The sequence below is a fragment of the Malaclemys terrapin genome, chromosome 25 (assembly GCF_027887155.1).
Source record: "Malaclemys terrapin pileata isolate rMalTer1 chromosome 25, rMalTer1.hap1, whole genome shotgun sequence".
Classification (NCBI taxonomy): domain Eukaryota; kingdom Metazoa; phylum Chordata; order Testudines; family Emydidae; genus Malaclemys; species Malaclemys terrapin.
In genome coordinates this window covers 10,997,935-11,022,113 of record NC_071529.1, presented here as the reverse complement: position 1 = coordinate 11,022,113, position 24,179 = coordinate 10,997,935, and the positions used below count along the sequence as shown (strand labels likewise).

Below are 24,179 nucleotides of genomic sequence, written 5' to 3'. Positions count from 1 at the left end.
TCCCTTCCTCTCCCCTCCCCCCCCAAAGATGCTTTGATTTTTGGACTCACTCGTTTCGAACGGAATTGCCTTGACTGAAGAAAAACCTTCCAAAACCGCGTTAAGTGTCGCAAGGAGGCAGACCCCTTTCCAGGATGCCCAGAGATACTGGGAGGGGTGGGGGAGTGCGGGTCGTGTACTTATTTTCCCCGCTGTAGGGGGAAAAAAATCCCTGGCACTTCCCTGAAAAGCTATTTCTCTTTATAAAGACTTAAAATGTTGCAAGACGGGCATAATACTGAGTGACAAGAGGTGCCGGAGAGAGGAGAACCAAATGGATTCTGGTTTTAGAGGCCAGTAGGAATTGGCTAGTCTTCAATGTCAAGATTCAAAATTGATTCCATATGTCTCGACATACACACACACACACACAGACACACAAAAAGTTAAGCAATACATTCGGCATTTAAAAAAATAGAGATGTGTCATTGCGATCCTTTTAAATATTTGTGAATTGCAACTTAGCCTGTCAACTTTTGAGTTTAATCACAGAGACTGCGAAGTAATAGGAGTCAATGGACATGATCCTGTAACTTATTTTTAACCTGACCTAAAATTGAAGCGTGAACAAAAATCTGTCTGAAGGATGAGAAGGGTAAGATTTGCCAAAGTGTGTGTGTGGGGGGGGGGGGAATTCTCCTTACCGATTGTTTTGTGTTGTTTTAAAATCATGAAGATTCTAAGCCTGCCATCACTGAAGTCCTATTGGCCTAATGGAATCACTCCCGTGGACAGGAATGGGAAAACATCCATTGACTTCAGTGGGGTTTGGATCCGGCTTTTGGGGATCACTGAATGTTGATGTGTTACGGCTGTTGAGAATGGAAAGGCCTGGGTTGATTTTCAGGAAAGGACAAAAGTTGCCTATTAAAATGTCATGACACAGCTGGCCACTTGACTGGCCAGAGTCTTCCTTCAGAAACTGCTGGCTGAGAGCTGGCAACTCCTATTGGTGCAATTGGGCTTGGAGAGAATGTAACCCTGGTTTTTGGTCGCTTTCTCTTCCGAGCGCTATAGATACTTCTGCCAATAAGGGCTGACGTCTTGGATTTAACCCAAAATATGAAATGAAAATTCCTTATTTAACCCCTCTCTGTCTTTAAACAAAAAAGGAATCAACCCCTTCTGATTTATGGCTCTGGTTTACTGAAATAGCACCTGATTTGGTTTATCGCAGACAAGTGTTGAAATGTGGTTATTAGCCCCTCCAAAAAAAAAAAAAACAAAAAAAACACCCGGAACTTCAAAGGACACCATCATTATATCCAACCTTTTGCCTATTTAACAGAAAGCAAAGGGCTCCTTTCCCTTTGTCTTTTCTCGAAATAAATCTCGTTCCAATTCCTTTTTAAACAGAAATGTATCAGCTGAGTTGCACTGGAGTGCGCTATGGTGATCGGCAGTTTTTAAGGCCTGTATAGCATGTACTTATTTCGGACATTAATTCCCCCCCCCCGCTTGTATGTTTGTTTGTTTGTTGTTTCTTTTTCTTCCTTTAGACAATACGATTTGTTAAAATAATTCATTCGCTTTGACAGGGCTACTGTTATCGGTGTGGCTGGCAGTTATTTTAACAAACAATGGTCATCTTGTATTTACAATGTAATATCAATCTCTTTTTAAATCCTTTTGTTTTTAAATGACCAACCGGAATAAATGTATGACCCATGAATGATTCCTGAATCTTACGTATTTTTAAACAGAAAATGGACAATGTATAAGGAATACGAGTTATAATACTGCATACTGGAAATACATTGTTCATATATTGAGACCTCATCTATTGAGTCTACAGGCTTATGTATTGACTGCAGGTATTACCCTGTTCTGTATTACCTACTGGCCTCCTTATATAGTAGTTTCAAAGAGTCCTATCCTTCCATAATTCTTTAATCTTACATAACACTCTTTTACAGCCTGCAATAAATTATGAACTAAGGTGCTGTTGGACTTATATTTTCCACCTTAATAGCTGCCTCTCTGGGAAAGGAATGGTGTGTGTATATGTATGGGAGGGTGGGTGTGATGGGGGGAGAAGTGCTTCCTTTGGAGATGGTATATGATAAAGTAAATATTGATTCTTCATGTTGGTGGATCAAACTTTTCTGAAACGGTAGTCGGCAAGAAGAACTGGCTGTTGCAAAGAAATGAACGAAACAATAATAACCTGAACTATTTTAATGACAAGATCAATAGCTCATCAAGTATTTTGAATATTATTCAGATCATTTATAACTATAACACAAGGAAGAATATTCCGCCCGCTGCTTTCTGATGTATTCAGTTTAACTGAGTTAATAAAGAAATATCGCAATATATAAATAAATTAAATAAATAAATAAATAAATAAAAATGAACGATCTACACATAGTTTTAGTCCATAGGAGAGAGCTAATCAGCGAAGTTATATTACCTAATCGATAAATAAACCAATAATGAACACAAATGAGAAAATATGTGTGATTTAATGAGGTAGGTATGGCAGGGAGTTACAAAGATCATGGGTGGGTAAGAGGAGTTTTGGCTGTTATTGTTTGACCAACCAAAGGGAACAATGAGAAGTCCTTTGGTTGCCCAAATCTGGACGAAACGAAACCCTTTTCATTGTATTACGTCATCCGATGCTACAGAATCGGTAGCCATCGGAGGGACAGAGAGAGAAAAAACACAGAGTCTATTTATTGAGAAGGTTCCAGGCAGAATGAAACCGTTCTTAGTAAACATCAGCTTGATACAACGGTGGCAAATTTCTAGTAGGAGAAAGAAAGAAAGAAAGAAAGAAGTGTGAAACTTTCGCCTTGTTTATTTAAACAGCTCATTGATAAAAATCTAAGTCTTTGACTTGAAGTGTAGAAGCCAATAAGATCTGAGGCAGCATTACCAATAAGATTAGATCCTATAGCTAGGTTTATCTCAAGCCAAAAATTTTTCATCAGATAAATCACAATTCTGTGCTACCTCCCCTTTCAATAGAAACCAGCTAGAAAGGCAAGGCAGACATGTAGGTGTTATCTGAAATAGGCATCTTTCCCTCCTCCCCCACCTTAAATCAAAAGGCTAGAGATAGAGATATCAGTAATGGATTTGGAGAGTACATGATGCCAGGTGAATGGGAAAATGGGATTCATTATAGCCAAGGGTGTCAAAAGCACACATGTTTGCCACCTTGTCCGATTCAACATCCTGCAGAAAACGAAGCTCTTCCTGACATCTGACTTATTTAAGGGAGACGTTTGCACAATGGCGTCTGGAACCAGAACCGAATAACACTCCTCCTATTGATTAATCCCTCTGTTTTATGCGACTAATGCATGGGGCTGGACGATAGAGTTATATGTGGTGCACTGTCTGAAGCTTTAATGACAGCAAAGGAGCCGTAATAATAACCTTAATGAAAGCGAAATTAATATTTTCGCTCCTTCCAACTCCGTAACTACAGGAGCCTTCCTCAGCGGGCTAATTTTTCATGCTCAGGATCTCAAACCTAAAAAACAAGTGGTCAAAATCAATTGGAAGCCAACGATTTAAATTAATATATGCCTGACAAAGAAGGATGTTGCATTCCTGGCTTATTCACCGTCCCTGGATCTCCCTTAATATTTAATGAAAGTCGCTGAGTTGCTCTAATTTTACTACACAAAGGTTTACCCTAGCAGACAGAGTTAAATATCACCCCTCATGATGGTGTTAAACTTGGCTCACGGGGGCTAAAGGGAGTGCAGAAAATGTGGTTGGATTCACTTTTGAGAATCCGGTGTGAACATTTAATCTTCAGCTCTGTTGTCAGTTTTACTGACTCCTTGCATGTTACATCTAAAAATGCTATTTCCCGCTTCCTCCTTCCCTTTCAACACTCACGGTTTTAACCTATTTGGTCAAGTTTTAAAATGGAAATTCTCAGTGGTTGACTTCTGACCTTCCCTTTCCTATCAAGGATGCAAATTCTCGGTCTCTGTACACTTTTGCTTTTTAAACAGGTAACATTATGTCTTTCACCCATCAACTCTGCTCTTTAGAAGAATAATCTGCTCCCCAAAGTCTTAACTTTACCGCGCTGCCTCAATTGGTTGAAAGGGATTTACTTTATTATATTTCATCTATATTCTGTATATCAAGTGCCAGTGAAAAGCGAATATCTGTTGGCAGCCTATGCCTATCTTAATTTCTTGAGGACGTAGGGCCAGCTTCTACTCTCATGTACACTAGTTTTATATCCGTGTAACTCCATTGACCTCGATAGGTTTACTTCTAATTTGCACCAGTCTAAATCACAGAAATCAGGCTCTTCGTTCCTAACGAAATGCCCTTTGTTATCTAAACTTCTGAAACTTTTATCCTAAGGACATTATTTACCTACCTACCCATCATAGCAAGATCTTGCAGCAAGGAAGCGATGCAAACTATTTCCTCTTTGCATAAAGAGAATAACGAATTATTTGGGGATGAATTCACTTCCTTTTTGTTAACAGTCTTTGGGAATTATAAATGGGTCAAATGCTCAGGTTTCGGAACGAAACCCACAACACTGATCCATTACCTTAGAACCCGTGTAGTTAGTTTGGAAGACAAGGAAGCTCACCTATTGTTCTGTCCTCCATTGACAAAGTCACTTCATTCTTTGCTTATGATCAAACGCTATCCCTATTTAAGAGGCAGCCGTACATTTTGACTCCCTGAAGCAATTTGATTTTCATTTTCAAATTTAGTTATTTATCTGAATTTTTTTTTCTGATCAGCTGGCATACAATGGGACACATCCAGCCTTAAAAATCAAACAAACAAAATAACCCAACCCAACCCCAAATAAATAAAAAAGCCCCAAACAAACATAAACACACCTCAACAACCTGTGTTTATAGTGCAATAAAGTCCTTATTAGAGAGGGAGAGGGGACAAGATGGTGAAAAATGAGGAATAGCTAGTAAAGTGATGCTTCAATACAAGACTCCTAGCTGTAATTTTGATATTAAGGTCGTGGTCTTTTACTAGGTTTATATGCCAATGAGGCGTTCCCGGTTTACCAAATTTATACAAATCTCTCCTTAATTGGTAATCACAGATGCTGTAATTTAAGACCCCCAGCTATAGAGCTTTCATATTAGCCGCTGATCTATTATTGTAAATCGTCTGAAATAATCAACTCCAGGGAGTGGGGCAGAGAGAAATTCTCGCTCTAAAATATCATCGCTTGCACATCATTTTCACTTGAGAAATGATTTATCTTGGACACCGCCATAAACAACACAACTCTCTCACAAACACACACACACACACGCACAATGGCAGCCGCACTGCTGCTGACATGCTTATTGTAATAAATCAAGAAAGGGGGTTTAAAAAAGAGAGAGGGAGAGAGAAAGGTTTTGAGGAGAGAGAGAGAGAAGGGAATATTCCTAAAAATATCAATGAAATGCCTCGATGGGTATTAACACACATACCACCATGTGAAGAGAAATGGGAGGAAATGAAGACGGCTATTTGTCACATTTTACGACAATAACATTAATAACAAACAATAAATTTACATGGACATATAGACACGCTAGGAATTGGGAAGACCCTGCTACTCACAACAATCCAACCCTCGGCGTGGCTTCTTTCTTCCTGAGAATTGTTTTATTGCAGACTTTTCTCTCTCTCTCTCTCTCCCTCTCTCTCCCTTTCTCTCCCTCTCTCTCTTTTCCCCCCCTCTGCTATAGGCTTGTTTTTTAAAGGACAGTTGAATTTCACGTCAGACACAAGGAGACCATGTCTGCGATGTTCCTGACGAATACATATCTATTCTGCAACCTCTGCATTAATTATTTAATGAATCACGTGATCTGGAAGGGGGGAAGGGGGTCTCTCAGTTTCATACTCAAAGGACCACTGTGACCTTCCACTGGAACAGTGTTCCCCCCCACCCCCCCAAAAAAAATAAGTTTAGAATTGAATGTAACATTCTAGATCTACAGAGATACTCTGGCTACCTACTTATTTCTATAAACACATATGCATACTTACAGAGGCGTGTGAACGTGGGATGAGTGTATGCACAGCACACTATACTGTAATATACATACGTCTGTTAAAGGACGCAACGTTAGGGTGTCCACCCCCACTCCCCTCGAAGTTTAGAATATTTAAACACTTTCCCCAAACCCTGATGCCTCTTTGCCCTGCTAGACACATAATGCTTTTCTCCCTGACATTTTATTACAGCCTTCCCCTGAGTAGAACAACTGTTTTAGGCTCCAAAGCCCTCTGACAATATTTATGCTCATGGATTCAGATTAAAAAAAAAAAAGAATTTCCCATTAGGATACAGGGCCAGAGCGTGTGGCTTCTGCTGTTATTGTTTTGTGAATCTTTATTGCATTTATGAAGTCCTTTTTGGCTCTGAGCTGAGATGCCCCAAAACGGACTCCTGCGAAAGGCTGGCCAACAAAGGAAGCTGCTTATAGTGAATGTACAAGGAGCTGCCTGTGGAACAAATACCAAGTAGGCAAATGCCTCACTGACACACAACAATGTGCACACGTCTGTATGTATCAACATACTTACATATGTTTACATAAACACAGGCACACGCATGTACAGACTTAGCCATGGCACTGGTTTCCTTTCAGCCCTACAAGGAATCTAAGAGTTTTTTTTTTTTTACAAATCTAGCGTAGGTGTGCCGCATCCTTATTTTTCAGGTGCTAAGGATGACTGTCTCACGTCCTCAAACAATAGAACGGATACAATGCATAAGGAGCCACCGAAGATCAAACAATAGGACGGTGTGAGACCTCTAGTAACAAACCAGGTGGAATGCGTTTGAATAGAAAAGCTCTATTTTTGCAAGCCTCGGAATACCTATAAACATAGATAAAATAAAGATAAGCATGGATGTTTAGCGAGAGTTGTCCGGAGTTTAATAATAATCCACTCTCTAGGAAAGCAGCTACCTGAAAGAGCACATTTTTAAACCTGATTAATAAAAGGTTAGAACATTCAGACCCAACGTTCAATCCAGGCAACATTTTGAAGGGGCTGTGACAGAGGAAAGGGCCGTTTAAAGCTTGGGGAAATGAATACTGAAGCCAATTGCCCGAGAAAGTATACTTGTTTTCAAAGCACAGACCTTATTGTGCGAAATTGCTTAAAAAATAATAATAATAAAACCTTCGGCTAAAAATTCTGGGTGAAGGTATAATACCGAGAGGGGGTAACTCAGAAAATGAAAAGTGAATTTATTCAGGGTTTTTTTTTAAAAATCCTTTCTGTGACCTTGTGTGGTGATAGAGGAGCTGTTACCTAATAAAGCAAACTTCCTTTATCCGTTGAACTAGATGATTTTTCAAGTTGGGACATTATCAGAATAGGAGGGGGTACATGGAAAAGCCACACATTTTCCTTCAGTAAAGCCCTTGTTTGAAAAAGCACACTGTCCCGTATCCGAATTTTGCTTGTCAACCTCTCCCCCTCCCTCCCCGCCGCCCCAAAATAAGCAAACGAAAAAGAAAAAAATCCGGTGGCATTTTTTTTTTTAAAGAAGAGCAACTTTCGCTGAAAGTTCAAAGAATGGAAACTGCGGCCATCAACAGCACCCTCCGCCTCCGAGGGGCGATCATCAAAGCGGCTTTCTTTGGAGAGATAAAATGAACGTTTATATAGTGAGAAGGGGAGATTGATTTACGAATTTAAACACGCCGTTTTTATTGGAGATCATAAATCTGTCAGGGGGAAGGTGTTCACGCTGAGAAACTCCCAAACTGTTCTCCCCAGCGAGATCCTCACTCAGAGAGGAGCATTTGAAGGAAACCGAACACGGCAACAAGGTGTCGATACACCTATAATATAGAAATATTCCGGGTGTGTGTTTGAAAGTATTTTTATATTATACAGAGACAATCTCGCGCGTTAGATATATATATATATTGCTCTGGCTTCCAAATAAATAAATCTCAGATCGTAGTGGCAATTAGACAAGCTATTCCAGTTGGTTTGATGCAATACACTTTTGGTCCGGCTTCGGTTTCAGGACGCAGGCGAAGCGAACAAAGAAGTGCATGGGACAGAAAGGGCATGTCCCAAGGAGACACCTTTCAGACTCATGCTGATTAAAAATATTTACATTCTTCCATCAGGAACTAGGTCGGAGGAGTAAAAATCTCCGAGCGATGACTCGAGACATCAGGTATCAGAGGGGTAGCCGTGTTAGTCTGAATCTGTAAAAAGCAACAGAGAGTCTTGTGGCACCTTTAAGACCAACAGAAGTGTTGGGAGCATAAGCTTTCGTGGGTAAGAACCTCACTTCTTTAAAGGTGCTTGGAGACATCAGGTGTCATATAGACATCTAAACGGAGACTCCAAAAGACACCCGGGCTCTCTATGACTGGGTCTCTGGCTTTAATACAGCGAGGTCGGGAGACGGCTACCAAATGTCTGACGGAGCACGTCACTCCAAAAGGAATGGTTCATCCTTCGCCGTTTAGAATGTCTCATACCCCCGGAGTGGCTGTGTAAACGCCGTGTCAATATAAGTGTTGGTCGCTACCAGGACTAAGGGCCGTCGCGAGATCCAGGAGAAGGCCACAATTTTAAAAGGAGCGAGGTGGCTTCAACAACACGCACCGATAAACACCCTTACCGCCTGCCCTCCTGTAGCCCCCCCTCCCCTCCCAACCACCACCATCAAAAAGAAATCCTTGGCTGCAAAAGCAAATATCACACCCCTTTAGCAGATACAGACGAGCTGTGAAGGGCTTTTGAGAGTGTTGTGGGCTAGGAGCAAGGGCGGGGGGGAGAGGAGACCCTTCGAAACAAAGGATTTTCTGGAAAGGAGAAGATAGCTGAGGTTTGAGGGAAAAGTGAGAGGCGTTTGGCTGGGGTAGTGTAGGGGTCCTTTTTTGAAAGCCCTCCTGAGAGGTAACAAAACAAAACAAACCCAAGTGGCCGAGCCAGCCCAAAGATCTTTCCCCTTGCACTGATCGCAAGCTTCCCGACTCTAAAAAATCAGCTGCCCTTTGTCTGTTACACTGGAGACCCTCGGTGCTTTGAGTTGAAACCCAAAGCCAAGAAGATAAACAATGCATCGTGACCAGATTTGAATATAGAATGACTAAGACACTAAAAGCCAACCAAACACACACACACAGAATCCGATCGTCCTGGGACGCCTTTCATCTGCATTCCCCGCGATGGCCCAGCAATGGCAACATTAAGAAACAACCATGAACACGAGTGGTTTAAAAGATTCTTTCCGGAGGTGCAAAGTTTGCCTTAGCCCTGTCCAGTTCGACGCTGGAAATGTTACACAGCACAATGTCCAGTCTTGGAAAGGTCAAGGGGTTTGAGAGGTCAGTCCTTGGCTATAATACTCAGCTAATCGGTTAGAAAACGTGTCCTCTGGGTGAACCCTATACGCGATCTGTGCTCGGCAGCTCAGAATTTTGCCTCAATTTATTTGTTTATTTTGCCTTTCAATTCAGTCTCCCCAGTAAAATGCAGAAAGTCTTGAAACGTACAGCAATCAGACAAGCCCGGCTCACCCAAACACAGTCTATAAAGGCCAACACTTTCCACAAAACAACTCTTCTAACCAGAAACGAGAAACCCCAAAGTCTGATTTGGCTAAAGGAGTCGAACACTGTTATTCCTCAAAGGAACATCTGACACACTAAAAAAGAAATCATCTAGCAGATTGATCTTGCCATAGTCACACGTGACGTTTGTACAAAGCCTTTTAACTTAGGTTTCAACGCTTCAAGAAGGCAAAATAGAACATGGAGGAATATAATTTGAAAGAGCAAAACTGCCTTGGTCACAAAAAGGCTAATTTCTTAGCTATCCGCTTTTCCTCTGTATTCCATTAGATAGAAGAGTTATCCTAGCAAAGCCAAGCTGTATAGGATTCACACCATAAAATGGAAAAATACGGGTTTTTAGCCATCCCCTTTATATGTAATCTGTTTGATATCTTTCTTTTCTCTCTCCCCCTTAGACAAAATAAAATGAGGAAACCGAGGAAAATCCCGTAAAAGATTCATGCCCCCCCCTCAAAAAAACTTACTCTTGAAAAGAGGCAATAAAACGATCAAAAATGCATGTCAAGCAGTCGGTTCTTTTACCTTGTGCATTCCCACATCCTTTTTCCAACGCCCCATAGACGGTATTCATGGTTTGAGTGGATTCTTCCCAAGTGAGAGTTGTTGTTTGTTTCGTTTTGTTTTCCAAAAAAAAAAAAAAAAAGTTTTCAACTTTATGATCCAGATTTTTTTATTGTTATTATTCCCCTTGAAGATTTTTGTAGGACTCCGGGTACTTTTTTCCCAACAGACGGTCTGCGGAGATTTGCTGTTGAATAACAATGGGGAAAGGATAAGTATTTAAAGAAAAGAAGTGATTAATGATTTTCTGTATAATTCTCGCATTTTTCTTGGCTTCTGTCTGCTTATAATGGCTGTGAACTTTTAGGTCCTATAGAAATCTTCTTTTCTCCCCCTTCAATTCTATTCATACTTTCCAGCTTTGATTTTGTTCTATAGAAGTTGCATTCCTAACAGCATATGCTTTTTAAGAACTGTTTTGGTACCCTTAAGAGCATAGCTTCTATCTGAAAATTGCATCGCCTTTACATAGGAAGCAGATCAAAGGGGGAAAAAATCAGCCATCAAAATAAATGCAGTCCCCACCACCCCTCGTCGGAATAAAAACTCTGAAGGTTTGCTCTTTTTGCCTTTAAAGGGGCAAAAGTTAATCAAATACATACACAACTCCATTTTTCCAACACAAGACGTGTAGCGGCTCTGTATCACATGACCATATAAATATTTCTTACAAACTGTTACAAAGTCAATAGAATAAAAGACGTAATGGACGATTTATTGAGGTGGGGGAGGAAGGGACAAGTTTTGAACGCAGTTTATTTGCCAGGTCTGAGTTAAATTGCTAAGTACCCTAAGAACACAAATAGCCATTCTTCCACTTTAAATGTTCCAAGCCAAGTCTTTGTTCTTAATAATGTTGTGGGGTATTTTAATCATTACTTAGAGAAATTAATAAAATCTCATAAATAAGCGAAAACCATTTTCGTATAGGGAATGATTCAGAACATTATGATTTTCTTTGTATGGTCTAGAGGCCTCCTTCCCCCAACCCCACCCCCTTTAAAAAAAATTGTAACTTAGAACTGGAATGTTATTTCGCCCTGAACAGTATTTTCGATACTTTCTATGAGCAAGAAAATGAAAATTAATACAAGAGCTGTGGCTCACAAAAGAAGCCATTTGTCTTCTTGATTATCTATTTGCTTGTCAGGGTTTGAGCTATGACAGTAGCCAGCTCCTTTGTAATATAAAAATACACAGAAAACCTGCAAACACCGAGAAACATCTGTGCAAAAATTATACTCATTAATGCATTAAATACCTTGGAGAAGGAGATTTTTTAAAATGAAGTAGCCTCTCCTGAGGAATACACTGCTGTTTTAATTCCTTAATACAATGTAGCGCTTTAATGACCAACACTGCTGAAACCAGTTTGTGAACATATCATGCAACCATATTAATATGTGCTTAGAATAAATAAATCACAATATGTAAGGCTGAGCAGTACTTAAGGCTGAGATATCCTATAGTCAAACATATTTTGTTTTCATTAGCGAGGTGTAATTGACAGAAATCCTTATAAAACTAACACATTTTCAATTAAAAAAACACTTATTTTTTTAAACACACACGGTTGATAGTCACAACGAAACTTTTATTTCTAGTCGCTTTAATTCGGCTATGTACAAGTTATCATGAATATCACAAAGAACAATAGGAGGTAATTCAAATGAACAACTGGAAGGGGGACCCAAGATCCCAAAAGTTCTTTGAAATCACATCAGCTCGGAATGTCAAGTACTATAGAACATGGAAAGGAAAAAAAATCTGTACGAAGTTCATAACCCCTTTTCCATCAAGAAAGAAGGGGATCCCCACCTTCCATTTTTTATTCATATGCTCAGTACAAAAATGGACTGAATCTTAGTGGAGAAGCAAAGAACCCTCCCTCCCCACACCGCCTTTGACGAAGGTTTAAATTCAGGTGGCATTATTTGATCATCAAGTTTCTAAACTAAATACGTTGCCCCCCCCCTCCAGATTTTCAAGTGAGGTAATTAACCTGCTGGACTCAAAAATGGCAGGGGGTTTCTTACAGAAGTCTTCATTATGTTGGTCTCCTTCCCAACCCCCCACCCCAGATTTCACTCGGTTTGTTTTAAATTGTGCCAGTCTCTTCTTTCTCCATCTGTATGACCCTGATCATTACAATACTCAACATCTATTCTGGCCCCCCGTTCCTCATACCGCATGGAGTAGGGGTCGTTGTTGTTTGTTTGTTTTTGGTCTATAGGGCTGTGTTACAGTTGCCAGAACTGCTGTGCCCTTGGGGATCTGAATAGAAACTTTCGCTTTGTGGCTGGTAGGAAGCAAAAGAAAAGAAAAGAAAATTCAGTTTCTCTCGAAGAAACTGTGCCTCATTTATTAAAGTGAACACTGGTTGTCGAGGTAATCGCAAGCATAAGGTCCATCCTTTGTACGGGAGAGTAAACATGACAAATGGGGCAGAGTTTGGCGTGATTAAAGATGAAACAAGGATTCATCTTAGCCAAATTTGAAAACTACTATCTACAGCCTTCTTTTAATGGGAGAGAGCACAAAAGCACATCTCTGTTGTTTGTTTGTTTGTTTTGTAGCTGAGTTTCCCTCCTTTATAAATAAAGAGTATGCCCCCGTTACGCCCCTGGGAACATAAAAAAATTATCATGTGTCTCCTACACACACACACACACACACACATACACACACACACACACACACACACGAAACAATTATAGGCCGGTGGCTGGTACATTGGCTCGGTTCTGAGAACCTCCTTGTATCTGCAGGCTTGCAGAAGCGTTGGAAGAATTAGACCTGATCTTGGTATTTGGTAATTTATTATCTTTTTTCCATTTCATCCTCCTGTTCTGGAACCATATTTTGATCTGGCGCTCGGACAGGCAAAGAGAATGGGCAATTTCTACTCTGCGCCTCCGCGTGAGATAGCGATTATAGTGGAATTCTTTCTCCAGTTCCAGGACTTGCTGCCTGGTATACGCTGTCCGGGAGCGCTTCGGTTCCCCTCCTGTGCAACTGGGGTTTACTGAACAAACACAAAGGAGGGAGTGGGGGAGAAGAGAAAAAAAAGAATTACTGAGCTGCCCCTTTAAATTTTGTTAAGTGTCACACACTGTTTTGCTGGGAGACTACTCGAAGCAGAAAGATGCACCCCGATCTTCCAGAAATATACACTTAACCCATCTCCAACCCCCTCACTCCAGCCTGATTGCACGACGTACATCCATGTCTAGATGTGTTTTAAACTTCCCTAGACATATTTTACAACATACTCTCCTTGATAACATAGATGGTGCAATTATAGTTTATATATACACACCATCTATGCTCCTTAAAATCCATAAAATCCCCTCTCCCCCATTCATACACCCTCTCTTTTCAATAACACGTCAAAAAAAAGTGAGAGGAAAAATAGTAAAAGTTTACTCAACCCATCACTTAAATACAAATTACAAAAACATAAAACGTAACTTATGAAGATTCAACAGCCATAAAAAAGTAGCCTGCAAGAAATTGGAGGAGGATGGTAACAGAGACTTCAAAGGCACTTGGCCAAGTAGAGCCATAAAAATTTATGGAGGATGTAATTATACTGCTCTGCAAACAGGCGATCGTAAATCTCCACGAATGGTTATTTTACAACTGGTGCAATAGGCTTTCCACAAGACTTTGAGGTGCTAGTTAGTATAAAGCAAAAGCCACTTTAGTTCACTTACCCGTGCTTACATGGACTTTTTTCATCCAGGGATAAACTACTGGCTCTTTGCAAGAAGAATTAGATGGGCTTTGGTTCATAGAGTTTTGGCTACAGGAGGGCGGAGGAGGGCTGGGGGTGACCGACTCACAGTGGTGATTTGGCTCGGAGAGGTGGCTCTGAAGTCCGGCAGAAGGATGAACATGATCCCTGGGGGAGAGCACCGCTGGCTGGTGGCCGGAGCCCTGACAAGCTGGGTAGGGCGGCTCGTTGCAGGCTGACCGTGGCTGGTACATCGCCTCATGTTGGAAAGTGGTCTCTCGCCTCTGGCTGCTGTAATATCCCGGAGAGTGATTGGGAAGGTAATCATTCTGAGAATATTCTTCGCAGGGTGGGAACTTGGGATCCACATAGTTGGAGTTGATCAAAAACGAACTCATGGCCATTAATTTCTTTGATTTGCACACACACACACACACAAAAAAAAATACTAAAATTTATTCCTATCCCCCCCTACTCGTTTTCCTGTTTCGTAAAACCCTCCTACAGACTGTCAAGTGAACAAAGTTAGGAATCCATGTGACACCGGCGGCCAATGGCGAGGTTCCCTGCGATTCCCGGATAAGGAAATATCCTCACACAGGGGCATTCTTACTCCTGTAGGATTTTTTTTTTTTAAACCACCAATATTTACATATTTTCAGCCAGGGTGAAATTTCGTGCTCCTGCACAAGGCTACTTACCCAGATTAGCATCTCGAGTTCTAAACCCCTAATGTCACCACTTAACCCCTCGTGATAACAAATCCCCACTCCCTTCAGTAGGTGTGTCTTGGCTTAGTTGTGTGTTACAGGGGGGGGGAAAGATTATTTTCAGTAATTTGAGGGGGAGGGAGGGAAGTCCGCTCCGGATCAAAATGAATGCCCTGGCAGATGATACATTGAGATCCCTCTGGCTGGTGTTTAAATTTCGTTCTTAATGTAGGTGATATGAAGCGGTTTGAGCAGCGACTCTGCGCTGAGATACTGGCAGAGATAAATAGGGCTTGTTTTGGATCGATAGAAAATTCATCAGCTAATTCGGGGTACCGAGGCTCCTAAATCACATTTAGCTTCGGTATTCGATTGACCATTTTCCAGCCATGGGTGGAAGGGACAGCCCTTCCTCTGAACACGAAATAAAGGGCTTTATGGACAATTAAAGATAAAATTAACTAGTCTCAGTGCTGTTCCCTTCTCCCCCATTGTAATAAACATGATTAAAAAAGCAACATTTGGACGGGTGTTTAAAATCGAAGCACCTAATAATCCCGTCATAAAAATCAGGAAACAGGGCAGCGTTTGGCTGGATTATTTATACCTAGTGTAATTTAAGCAATTATACAGTTTAAAGCACCAGCGTTTTTCCGCCTGCATTCAGTGACGTAATACTTCTGACACCCATTGCAGCTCAGATGTTTATTAGAACAAGGTGATGAAGTTTACCACAGGAGTACTAGAGTTGGGAGTTTAGGTAAATACCCAAATATGTCTTTTCGGTTATAAAAACGATCTTCTGGCCAAGGCTTCTTTTCATCCTTTTATTTAGGTTTTTTTTTTCTTCGGGGAGAATGACTGTAGTGTTTGTGTCAACTACATATTCCCCTAGATACGAATTTGTGACACAATTTCCTTTACACAAATTCGGATCTACAGGGTACATATAGAAGACAGATGCATCTTTCTTGGTCAGAAATCTTCTAACTTCACTTAACTGTAATAATTCTCTTCGATTTAATTTATTATTAGTGTTATTATTTTTCATACAAGAGCTTTGCTACTAAAAGAATTCATCTATGAATAAATATGGTTAAAATTTCCACTTTCCAGAGGAAAAACAAATAATGAAATTCACCCATTCGAAATACAGAGCGAGTAATGGTTCGGCTATAAAAGTAATACAGTACGTTCCTACCTATTCATTGATACACTGAACATTAGTTTAGCATTATGTTCCAAAAAATAATCCTCGACTATATCTAAAAGCATAAGTAGAGTCCCAAATTATCATTCATTTCAAATTTAAATGTAATCGTTAATTTTCACTCCAAATGTGGTCGTTTCAATATCATCCACTGATCCACAGAGACAAGCATTTCAGAAATTTTTTTTTTTGAGTTTCTGAAGGTCATCCAAAGTTGTTTTGTTATAAAAGTAAATTACGGGGTGGGGGTGGGGAAAGAGAAACAGATGAAAATAAATACAGAATATAAAGGCAGATGGGATGATCTTCTTTTTTTTTTATGACAGGCAATTCTTTTTATAACCCGAGAAAAAGATCAAAGGAGTTTCATTTCCGAAAGTAATAAAATATTCATACTGTCTAGCTAATGAACCTTCATTCGGAACGAATGAGAATAGCATCATTTTGAGACTTCGTTTAAAATCCCAGTAGCTCCAGAGATTAAAAGTATAACACGCTCCTCCACCCCAACCCCACCAAAAAAAATCAGAAGGGAGCAACACACGTTTTTGTTTGAATATCTCCGATTTAATCATATTTTAACAGCACCCAGTCACAGACGATGCCATAAAGATGCTACATTTCCCCCTTCATTGGCTGGAAATACTGTTTTCCCCCTCCCCTCAAATCGAAATATATTTCAAATAGCACTGCTTAAAAAAAAAAAAAACCTTATAAGGCAGAGAATGAATGAACACCGCTTGTTTGGGACACATCATGCGTTAAGTTTTTCCGGCTGCTTAAAGGTGAGTCGACTGTATCGCTCGCAATATCTATCGCCAAGGTAAGACAATTGAGAGCACTTCTCAACGAGAACTGGTAAAATCTACCCTTTGCAGGCTCCCAAGCGTCTAACACTCACAAAAAGTTTCTTGCACACCAAGCAGACCTCGGAGGTTGCTTTATAATGCCTTTCACACAGGACAAGGATGTCCCAAGTCTGCACAAAAAAACCTCAAGTGTACCGGGGAACAGACAGTGATTCAGAAATAGACCGCCTTCTATTCAGTGTGCTATAATTAAATAAGAATTCAAATAAAATATGCTAGAACAAAGTAAAGACTGAAACTATAATAAACCAATTCTAGCAAAACAGTCCACTCCGACTACACTTTTGTATTTTGATTCCATCTGCCTCTGCGTCCTTTTGTTAATTTCCCCACAGCTGCAATACCCTAACCAACACCGGTAAATCCTATACCTTAAACATAAACAGTTAGGTAGGGCCTATTCTGGATTGATACCCCCTCCCTTATAGCCCCCTCCCCAAAACATCCCGTTTTAATTTCCCTTTGCAATGACAAAGGGGTTTTAGCAGCACCAGCACCCCTAGTGTTTGCCAGAAATCTTTTTTTTTCCCTCCAGAAGTCTCACATAACAGCTTCAGATCCCGAATTAAAAAGAAAACGATACTGCCCTGTACTCCCCCCAGCCCCAACACACACACACACACACACACACACACACACACACACACACACACGCCTGCACTTTTTTCACACTTTCTATTCCGCTCATAAAAACGTCTAACGTTTCGGAAGTTTAGAAAGATAGATCTAGCTAATGTTCTCTCTCCATTTCAAAGGGGGGAAGCCGCTTAGCCGCCATCCAAACCTACCTCTCTCCCTTTCGACTGTTAGCAGGGTCGGCCTGCCGTCTCGCTGTTTATTTATATTATACAATAAAAGGAAAGCAGGCGGGAGGAACCATTAAGACTATTAAAAAAGGCTCCGAGAGAAGGAGCTTAAGAGGAGAGGATCGCTGGAGTGATGAGACACCTGCCAAGGCAAAATCCCCCCAAATGCACCCTTAATTCCCTGCCTAAACAGCCCCTTTTCTGACCCACTCCTATCCATAGCCTCCTACCTTGAAAAAAAAAAGATCAAGAAGACATCTAGAATTGTATCCGATCTCTCCTCCCCCCACCCCCACACCACTTGTCCCCCTGATTGCATCAGACGCTTTTCTTACCTTTCAGTTCTACAGGTTGAGTGCATGACCTCTGAAAGCGACCCCTTTTCCTGCCCATTCCCGCTCTCTCTAGGTGCAACGCCAAAAAAAAAAGCAACAATACATACCTTTAAAAAAATAAAAGCCCCCCTCCCCCCAGTCCCCAGCTCAAAACAATCTCCTATGGCACTCGAGGAAGCTCCCACAAAAGTTCGTAAAGCTTTCCGGGCACAAAACAAACAAATAAAAGAACCCCCAACCCAAGAGCCGAGTTCCTCTCTGCTATCTTCCCCCTGAAGAGGGATTATTTCTCGATAAGAACCCCTCTTTCGCCCCCCTTCCTCCCCCCAGCATACACCACTATTGTCTTTAAAGACAAACAAAAAACTGCTACTGGCAAGTTTTCGTATTAATCTCATACTTTGTCAGTCTTTGTTAAACAGCTAGGCGTGTCCCGAGTCCCTTGAACATTTTAATATTTGTTAGACGCTCTGACCTGAGTTTCACCCCACTCCGGGGGCCGCTCCCACTGGTCTATAATACGCTTGCATAGTTCTCTCGGTCATATTGAATTTTACCCAGGTCATTACTTTGGAGAAAAATGGCAGGGCAAAGAATTTTATTCAGACCTTTCCTCGATTGCTTGAAATTCCAAGTGAGCTTAGTGCACATCATTTTGTTTGTAAATTTCCCTTTGAAGATTTTTTTTGAAGGAGTCCTAGTCATCCAATAATTATGACTGCCAGTCTTGCTTTCTTTGCAATCGAAAGCATCAACGTTTTGGTGTCTCGTAATAAGCAGGGACTTCCTCTACATAACACGAAGCCTGAGATGATTCTCTAGGATGGGACTTTTAATAAGAGTCAACTTGATCTAGATCACAGTTAAAAATTAATAATAAAAAAATCGGGTGAATGTACGTTTAGATGGAAAACAGGTCACCCCAGTTTTTCCTCTCTAAGCAAACGATTCATAGAAGGTTTGAATCGTCTGTTTTCTGATCGACTGTGCGTATCACTTATCAGGGGGTAGCCGTGTTAGTCTGTATCTACAAAAACAACAAGGAGTCTGGTGGCACCTTAAAGACTAACAGATTTATTTGGGCATAAGCTTTTGTGAGTAAAAACCTCACTTCTGCGTATCACTATATTTTAAACGCTTTACAAAAATTTACAAAGATCTGTACTTGAAAGAAGGAACTGCAACATTCCCCCCCCCATCCTTTAAATACCCAAATGATAGGTGTAGTATGCATTACTAAGGGGATAAAGGTTAATAATCTCTAGGATATCTGAGTCATATAAGCTACATATCTTTTTAAAGCCGCCTGCACGGAGTTTACAGATCTATCTATCTATCTATCTATCTATCTATCTATCTATCTATCTATCTATCTATCGTTAATATATATATACACACACACACAACCACACACACTGTAGCATCGTGCTTGTTCCGGTGATAGAACAAGTAATTTGAAAAGTAAATTGGGATTAGAAGCACCTTTAATCTATTGTTTTTGAAGAAATCTCATTCTTTAATTTTATTTCGACCGCTTTTATGTTATATACAAATCCACGCACTCAGACACAGAGGAACGGGGGAAAACAAGGTAGATAAACTAGAAATATCCTTGCAAATAATATGTTCATTTCGTCTCCTCGTTTTTTTTTTTTTTTTTTTTTTTTTTTTGGTTTGGTTTGGTTTTTTTAAAAAAACTTGTTACTTCAAGTGAATCTTCCAGAGAACCGTAGAGATTTGCATTCCTAAACTGAAAGTTAAACGTTGTTATTATTATTAGGATGGCCTCGAAATTATACCTGCTTGTGTTAATATCCCGACAACAAATGACAGTTGTTATCTATTACCTGTTATATAAACCTGGAGTTGAAATGACTGTTCTATAGAGATAAGTATAGTAATTACAAGAGCGAAAAGATGGATGGCCCAAGTTAGCACTAAACGGTAGCTCTTGTATAGTGATATTTTATAAATACCAAGCAAATTCGTGGTAATTAATTAACCCCCAGCCTTATCACGCGAAACAAAACGCTTCACATTCTCTCGAATTTCACCCACTGTATGAACATACTCAAATCGGCAAAGCAAATGGGTTATCCAGGATGCCTTTCCCAGGATTCTAACATTCTCTCTCCCTCTCTTTTTCCAAGAAAAATGATGCGTGTTATAAGTATTTAGTCACTGCAGATATTTAAAAGGGAGAACAAAAGCAAATTTGCGATTTTTTTAAAGAGTCGGCATAGCTTCAAATATTTGCTTTAGACTCTATTGAAAAGTAGCTTTCTGCACCCCCAGCCTCGATAAAAATAATATTTGAAGTTTGGGGATGCAAAGTATAGCAGTGTATGTTGAAATAACTGTGAAATGCCAAGGGAAATATTTATTATATCAGTTCATTAAACTGTTGCAACTGGCCAGAATGGATTCACATTTCTAGCAATAAATATAACACATTTAATTCAAATTCCGAAGGAAAGAATAGGGAAGGGCAAAATGAGATGGTTAAACTGGACCAAAGGGCATAATGGATACTTTTTCAAAAAGCCTTCATGTGCATTTAATATTTTGTTAACCATCACCCTATTTATTGTGTATAGGAGGCGGCATTGTGGATTATATACAGTTGAGGTGTAAAGACCATCGCTTATTGTATACACTATAAATAATGTTTATTTTGTCCTTTAGATCTTTTTTAAACAGTATTTTCATTAGTATATATTCCAAGTGTTAGAACATTCAGTCTGGAGGTTAACATGATGAAAACGCCTGTAAAATGAACATTCTTTATATATTTGTTTACATGTAATATATACGTGACTATAGAATGAAAGTTTATATATATAAGAATGTTCATTCTAAAGTCACACACACACACACACACACACACACACACATATATGCATAACAGCTCATAGATATATAAAAGAATATTCATTCTAAAGTCATATATATGTATATATGCATAACAGCTCATGTTAATATCCTATAGGGACTTCCATGTAATTGGATTTAATAAATGTATTTTGCCCTTGTATTCTTTTAATTGGATTCTATATGGTGTTTCAAAGGTTATCTTTTTTAGCAAAGTATTTAGAAGTCACTACACATTTCCTCACTGGAGACCCAACCTAATTCATCCACCTTATTTTCTCCCGGCGTCTCATTTTGAATTGCCAGCCCCCACTGCCTGTTTCTCTCTCTCTAGGTTGGCAGCTTGTTACCCGTCTCTCTCTTACCTCGCTATCATTTTCTCTCATCTCTGCCCATAAGAAAAGGATCTTTCCTCTCTCCACCCCACCCCCTTCGCCAAACCACTACCCTTTTTTTTTTTTTTTTTTTTTTAAACACTGACATCCAGTCTATCCGGCTATACAGAAGACTGAGTCACGCACAGCGTAAACTTTTGACCCTCAACTTTTTGACCCCTTGCGCTATAATGCTGTATTAACAAGCCCCCCAAAGACCATAGTCACCTTCTACGTCTTCAGAAAGTAAAGCTGTACAGATTTCCCTATTTTTTAAAACCCTCTTAACATTTCTGGGTTCCTTCTTTGTCAAGGGGGGGGACAAAATGTCCAGGCTTTGCAAACATTAGATGTGTTTCTCTACATCAAGTCATCAGGTTCATAGGCTGTCGGATTTCCCCCCCCCCTTTACACTTTTCTTTTATCTCTGTGTGTTTAGAAGAACAAGAGAAAAAAAAAGTCCCTTAAACCACAGCTGGATTCATCTCATTTTGAATTATTTCTGTTTTATTTGCCTAATGGGATGTCAAATAGGTGAGTTGTTGACTAGGTGAGTTGTTGACTGCACTAATTAGCCTGTTCTAATTTTTTCCCCCCGCGCTGGAGGACTGGGTGATTAGAGGAGCTTTTGGTTATCTGTGGGGGACTGGAGGTCTGAGAGATAAGTTTGTGTGGGGAGGTCTTGGGGCGGGAATGGGGGGAGCGGAATCTGCTGTGGCACAAAAAGAACCGACAGAGACCAAAAACCAAGCTCTAGCTACTTTAGCGAGCAACTCAGAGACCCTGTCATGACTGTGAACTTGGTCTGAAGCGAGCTCTGCTGGTTGCTTGGGGACGTTACAGGCTCAAAGATTTCACCAATTTTTCTCCCCAAATCAGTTTCCCTCCGATTTATACTGTTTTAAATCTTCCAAAAAATTAAAGATTTTTTTTAATTAATTTGCCACTAAGCTAACTACATCTTCCCTTTAAAAAAATGCTGTAATTTGTTTTGACACGAAGGGCTAATATATGTATGTATATCTATATATGTTAAAAAGACATTCATCAAAAGAGAGGAAGAGAGAAAAGAAAACTCAGACAGTCTTACTCTTTCAACGCTTCCTGTCAAAACAGTTTCTTTTTAAAGCTAGTTAGGGTAAAGGAACATGGGGAAACTGCAAAGGGTAGACACCTCTAGAGCTAAGTTTTCCATGCCCCCTTTAAACTGCCATTTATTTACCACGATGGGAGAAAAGATGATAGAGGGTGACTCAGATATTCGATATAAATATTCAGAACGTTCAGTATTCTTAGAGAAAGTTTTAGTCTTAAATTAAATCCATGAGTGGACAGAGACCCCAGAGGAAGATACAAGCCGAAATAAATCACTTCAACAATTCTTGGGTTTCCTAATTGCGGGACGATCTTTTATCACGTGAATTTTAAATAATTAGGTAACTTAACTCCTTTCAGTTCTAACGAATAATAATAATAATAACAACAATAATAATTGTATTTTTTAAAATGGGGGGAAGACATGAGAAATTTGTCTGAAACTGCAATTCTATTGTTGCGTTTTCTGGAGAGTGCTTGTAGGAAAGGGAGTTGGCTTCTGTGAAACAGTGATGTGAAACCCTCAGATATAGGGTATTTTTGTGTAGGTGAGGATGACTCACAAGACTATTACAAACAAATAGCTAATTAGTTTAAAAAAATCAGTGAATTACAGCTACTCATCCCTCTCCCCTCCAGATTATCTTTGCCCAGATAAATAGAAACAATATTATTCCAACCTTTTTTTTTTTAATAAAGAAAGGGAGAATTTGGGGGGGTGTATTGCAAAATGACCCGTTTGGCTTGCCAAAAAAAAAAAAAGTATTTGTCCCGTTTGTTATTGTTGTTCTCGCTAGCTTGGAGCAATATGACCATCTCCAACGTGATGGCTTTTTTTCCCCCCAAACCTTTTTGGTATTCGAACAACCAATCCATTTGATTCGTGAGTTGTTGTCGGGCTTTTTTTCTTTCCAAAAAAAAAAAAAAAAGCAGTTTAGGTTGTTCTTAAAACTGTGACCTGCAGACCCCCGTGTACGTGTGAGATACAACGATTGTATTTTGATAGGGTGTCTTAGCGCTCCTCGATGGAAGCCGCTCTGACTAGTCTGCTGACCTCGCAATGATCCCGGGTTCCTATGAATTATTGATGAGATATGAGCTCTGATTTCTCTTTTCAGTATGCAAACCCCATTATACTGTTAAAATGGCGATTTAATCGTTTAGAATAGCTTTGCTTTTTTTTCCCCCAACCCATTTGTGCCCCCTTCCTTTTCATTTCATTCTCTTAATTAAATCCTTTTAACAGATTTTAATCACTTTTTGTTGAATAAAATAAGACCTCATACACATCGGTAACTGGGTTACCTTGGGGAAGTTTGGTTTGGTTTCTAAGTTTGTTTGTTTTTGAAACAAGGGTGAAATAAAATTATTTCATCTCGATTGCTTCCGTTTTACATCCAAATAAAAAACGCCTACAGGAAAACGCTAAAAAGCCATACAAAACGTTTAGTTTAGAATTTGCTTGGTGGTTGTTATTATTTTTTTTAAAGCAATCCAGCCTTCTATGCCATGATAGTCTAGGTAGTCTGGAAAGGACACAGTGATACTGAATTGCCTTTTGTTTGAACGGTTTCTATTGCTATATCTATCTATACATCTAATGAGGGTTGTTTCTACCAGGGTCTTCCACGTATTGCTTTACCAAAGCCAGAAGGTTATTTTAATATTGAATTTTCACTTTACTGTCTATTTTTTCTTTGACATGTCTCTTTTATATAGCTGATTGATCTGCTGAGTGGATAGAGCAGATACTTTCTGAGATAAGGGTTGTCTGACTGCTGTCGATGTTGTTTATACAGAGGATGTAGAAGCATAGAATTCTGAACATTCACTATATGTTCAAAAAGTCACTTTTGAGAGGGTGTGTATGAGGGGAATGGCTATGTTAATTAGTATAGATGTTCAACATTGCCATCTCAGAAGATGGACACTGGTATAGATATATTATCATGCGCTAGATCCTCCACTAATCTGCCATATATGAGGAATATTTTTATT

General features: G+C 39.8%; 2 protein-coding genes across 8 annotated transcripts in view; both read right to left on the bottom strand.

The window, feature by feature from the left end:
• Window positions 1–24,179, bottom strand: part of HOXB3 (homeobox B3) — a 58,289-nt gene that overhangs the window by 15,477 nt on the left and 18,633 nt on the right. For 4 of the 7 annotated variants that reach the window (XM_054014127.1, XM_054014135.1, XM_054014129.1 and 1 more), the window contains exon 2: window positions 10,137–10,362. The gene's annotated coding sequence lies outside the window, so the exon portion shown is untranslated. Of the gene's footprint in view, window positions 1–10,136; window positions 10,363–11,436; window positions 11,467–17,841; window positions 17,861–18,316; window positions 18,382–24,179 lie in introns of those variants that run through there. The other 3 variants (XM_054014131.1, XM_054014132.1, XM_054014133.1) reach the window with 3 other exon arrangements.
• On the bottom strand, window positions 11,498–14,402 carry HOXB4 (homeobox B4). Its single transcript, XM_054014137.1, has 2 exons — window positions 13,892–14,402; window positions 11,498–13,200 (listed from the first exon to the last, which is right to left on the bottom strand). The coding sequence occupies exons 1-2, from the start codon at window positions 14,313–14,315 to the stop codon at window positions 12,887–12,889; spliced, it is 738 nt and encodes a 245-aa protein (XP_053870112.1). The 5' UTR covers window positions 14,316–14,402; the 3' UTR covers window positions 11,498–12,886.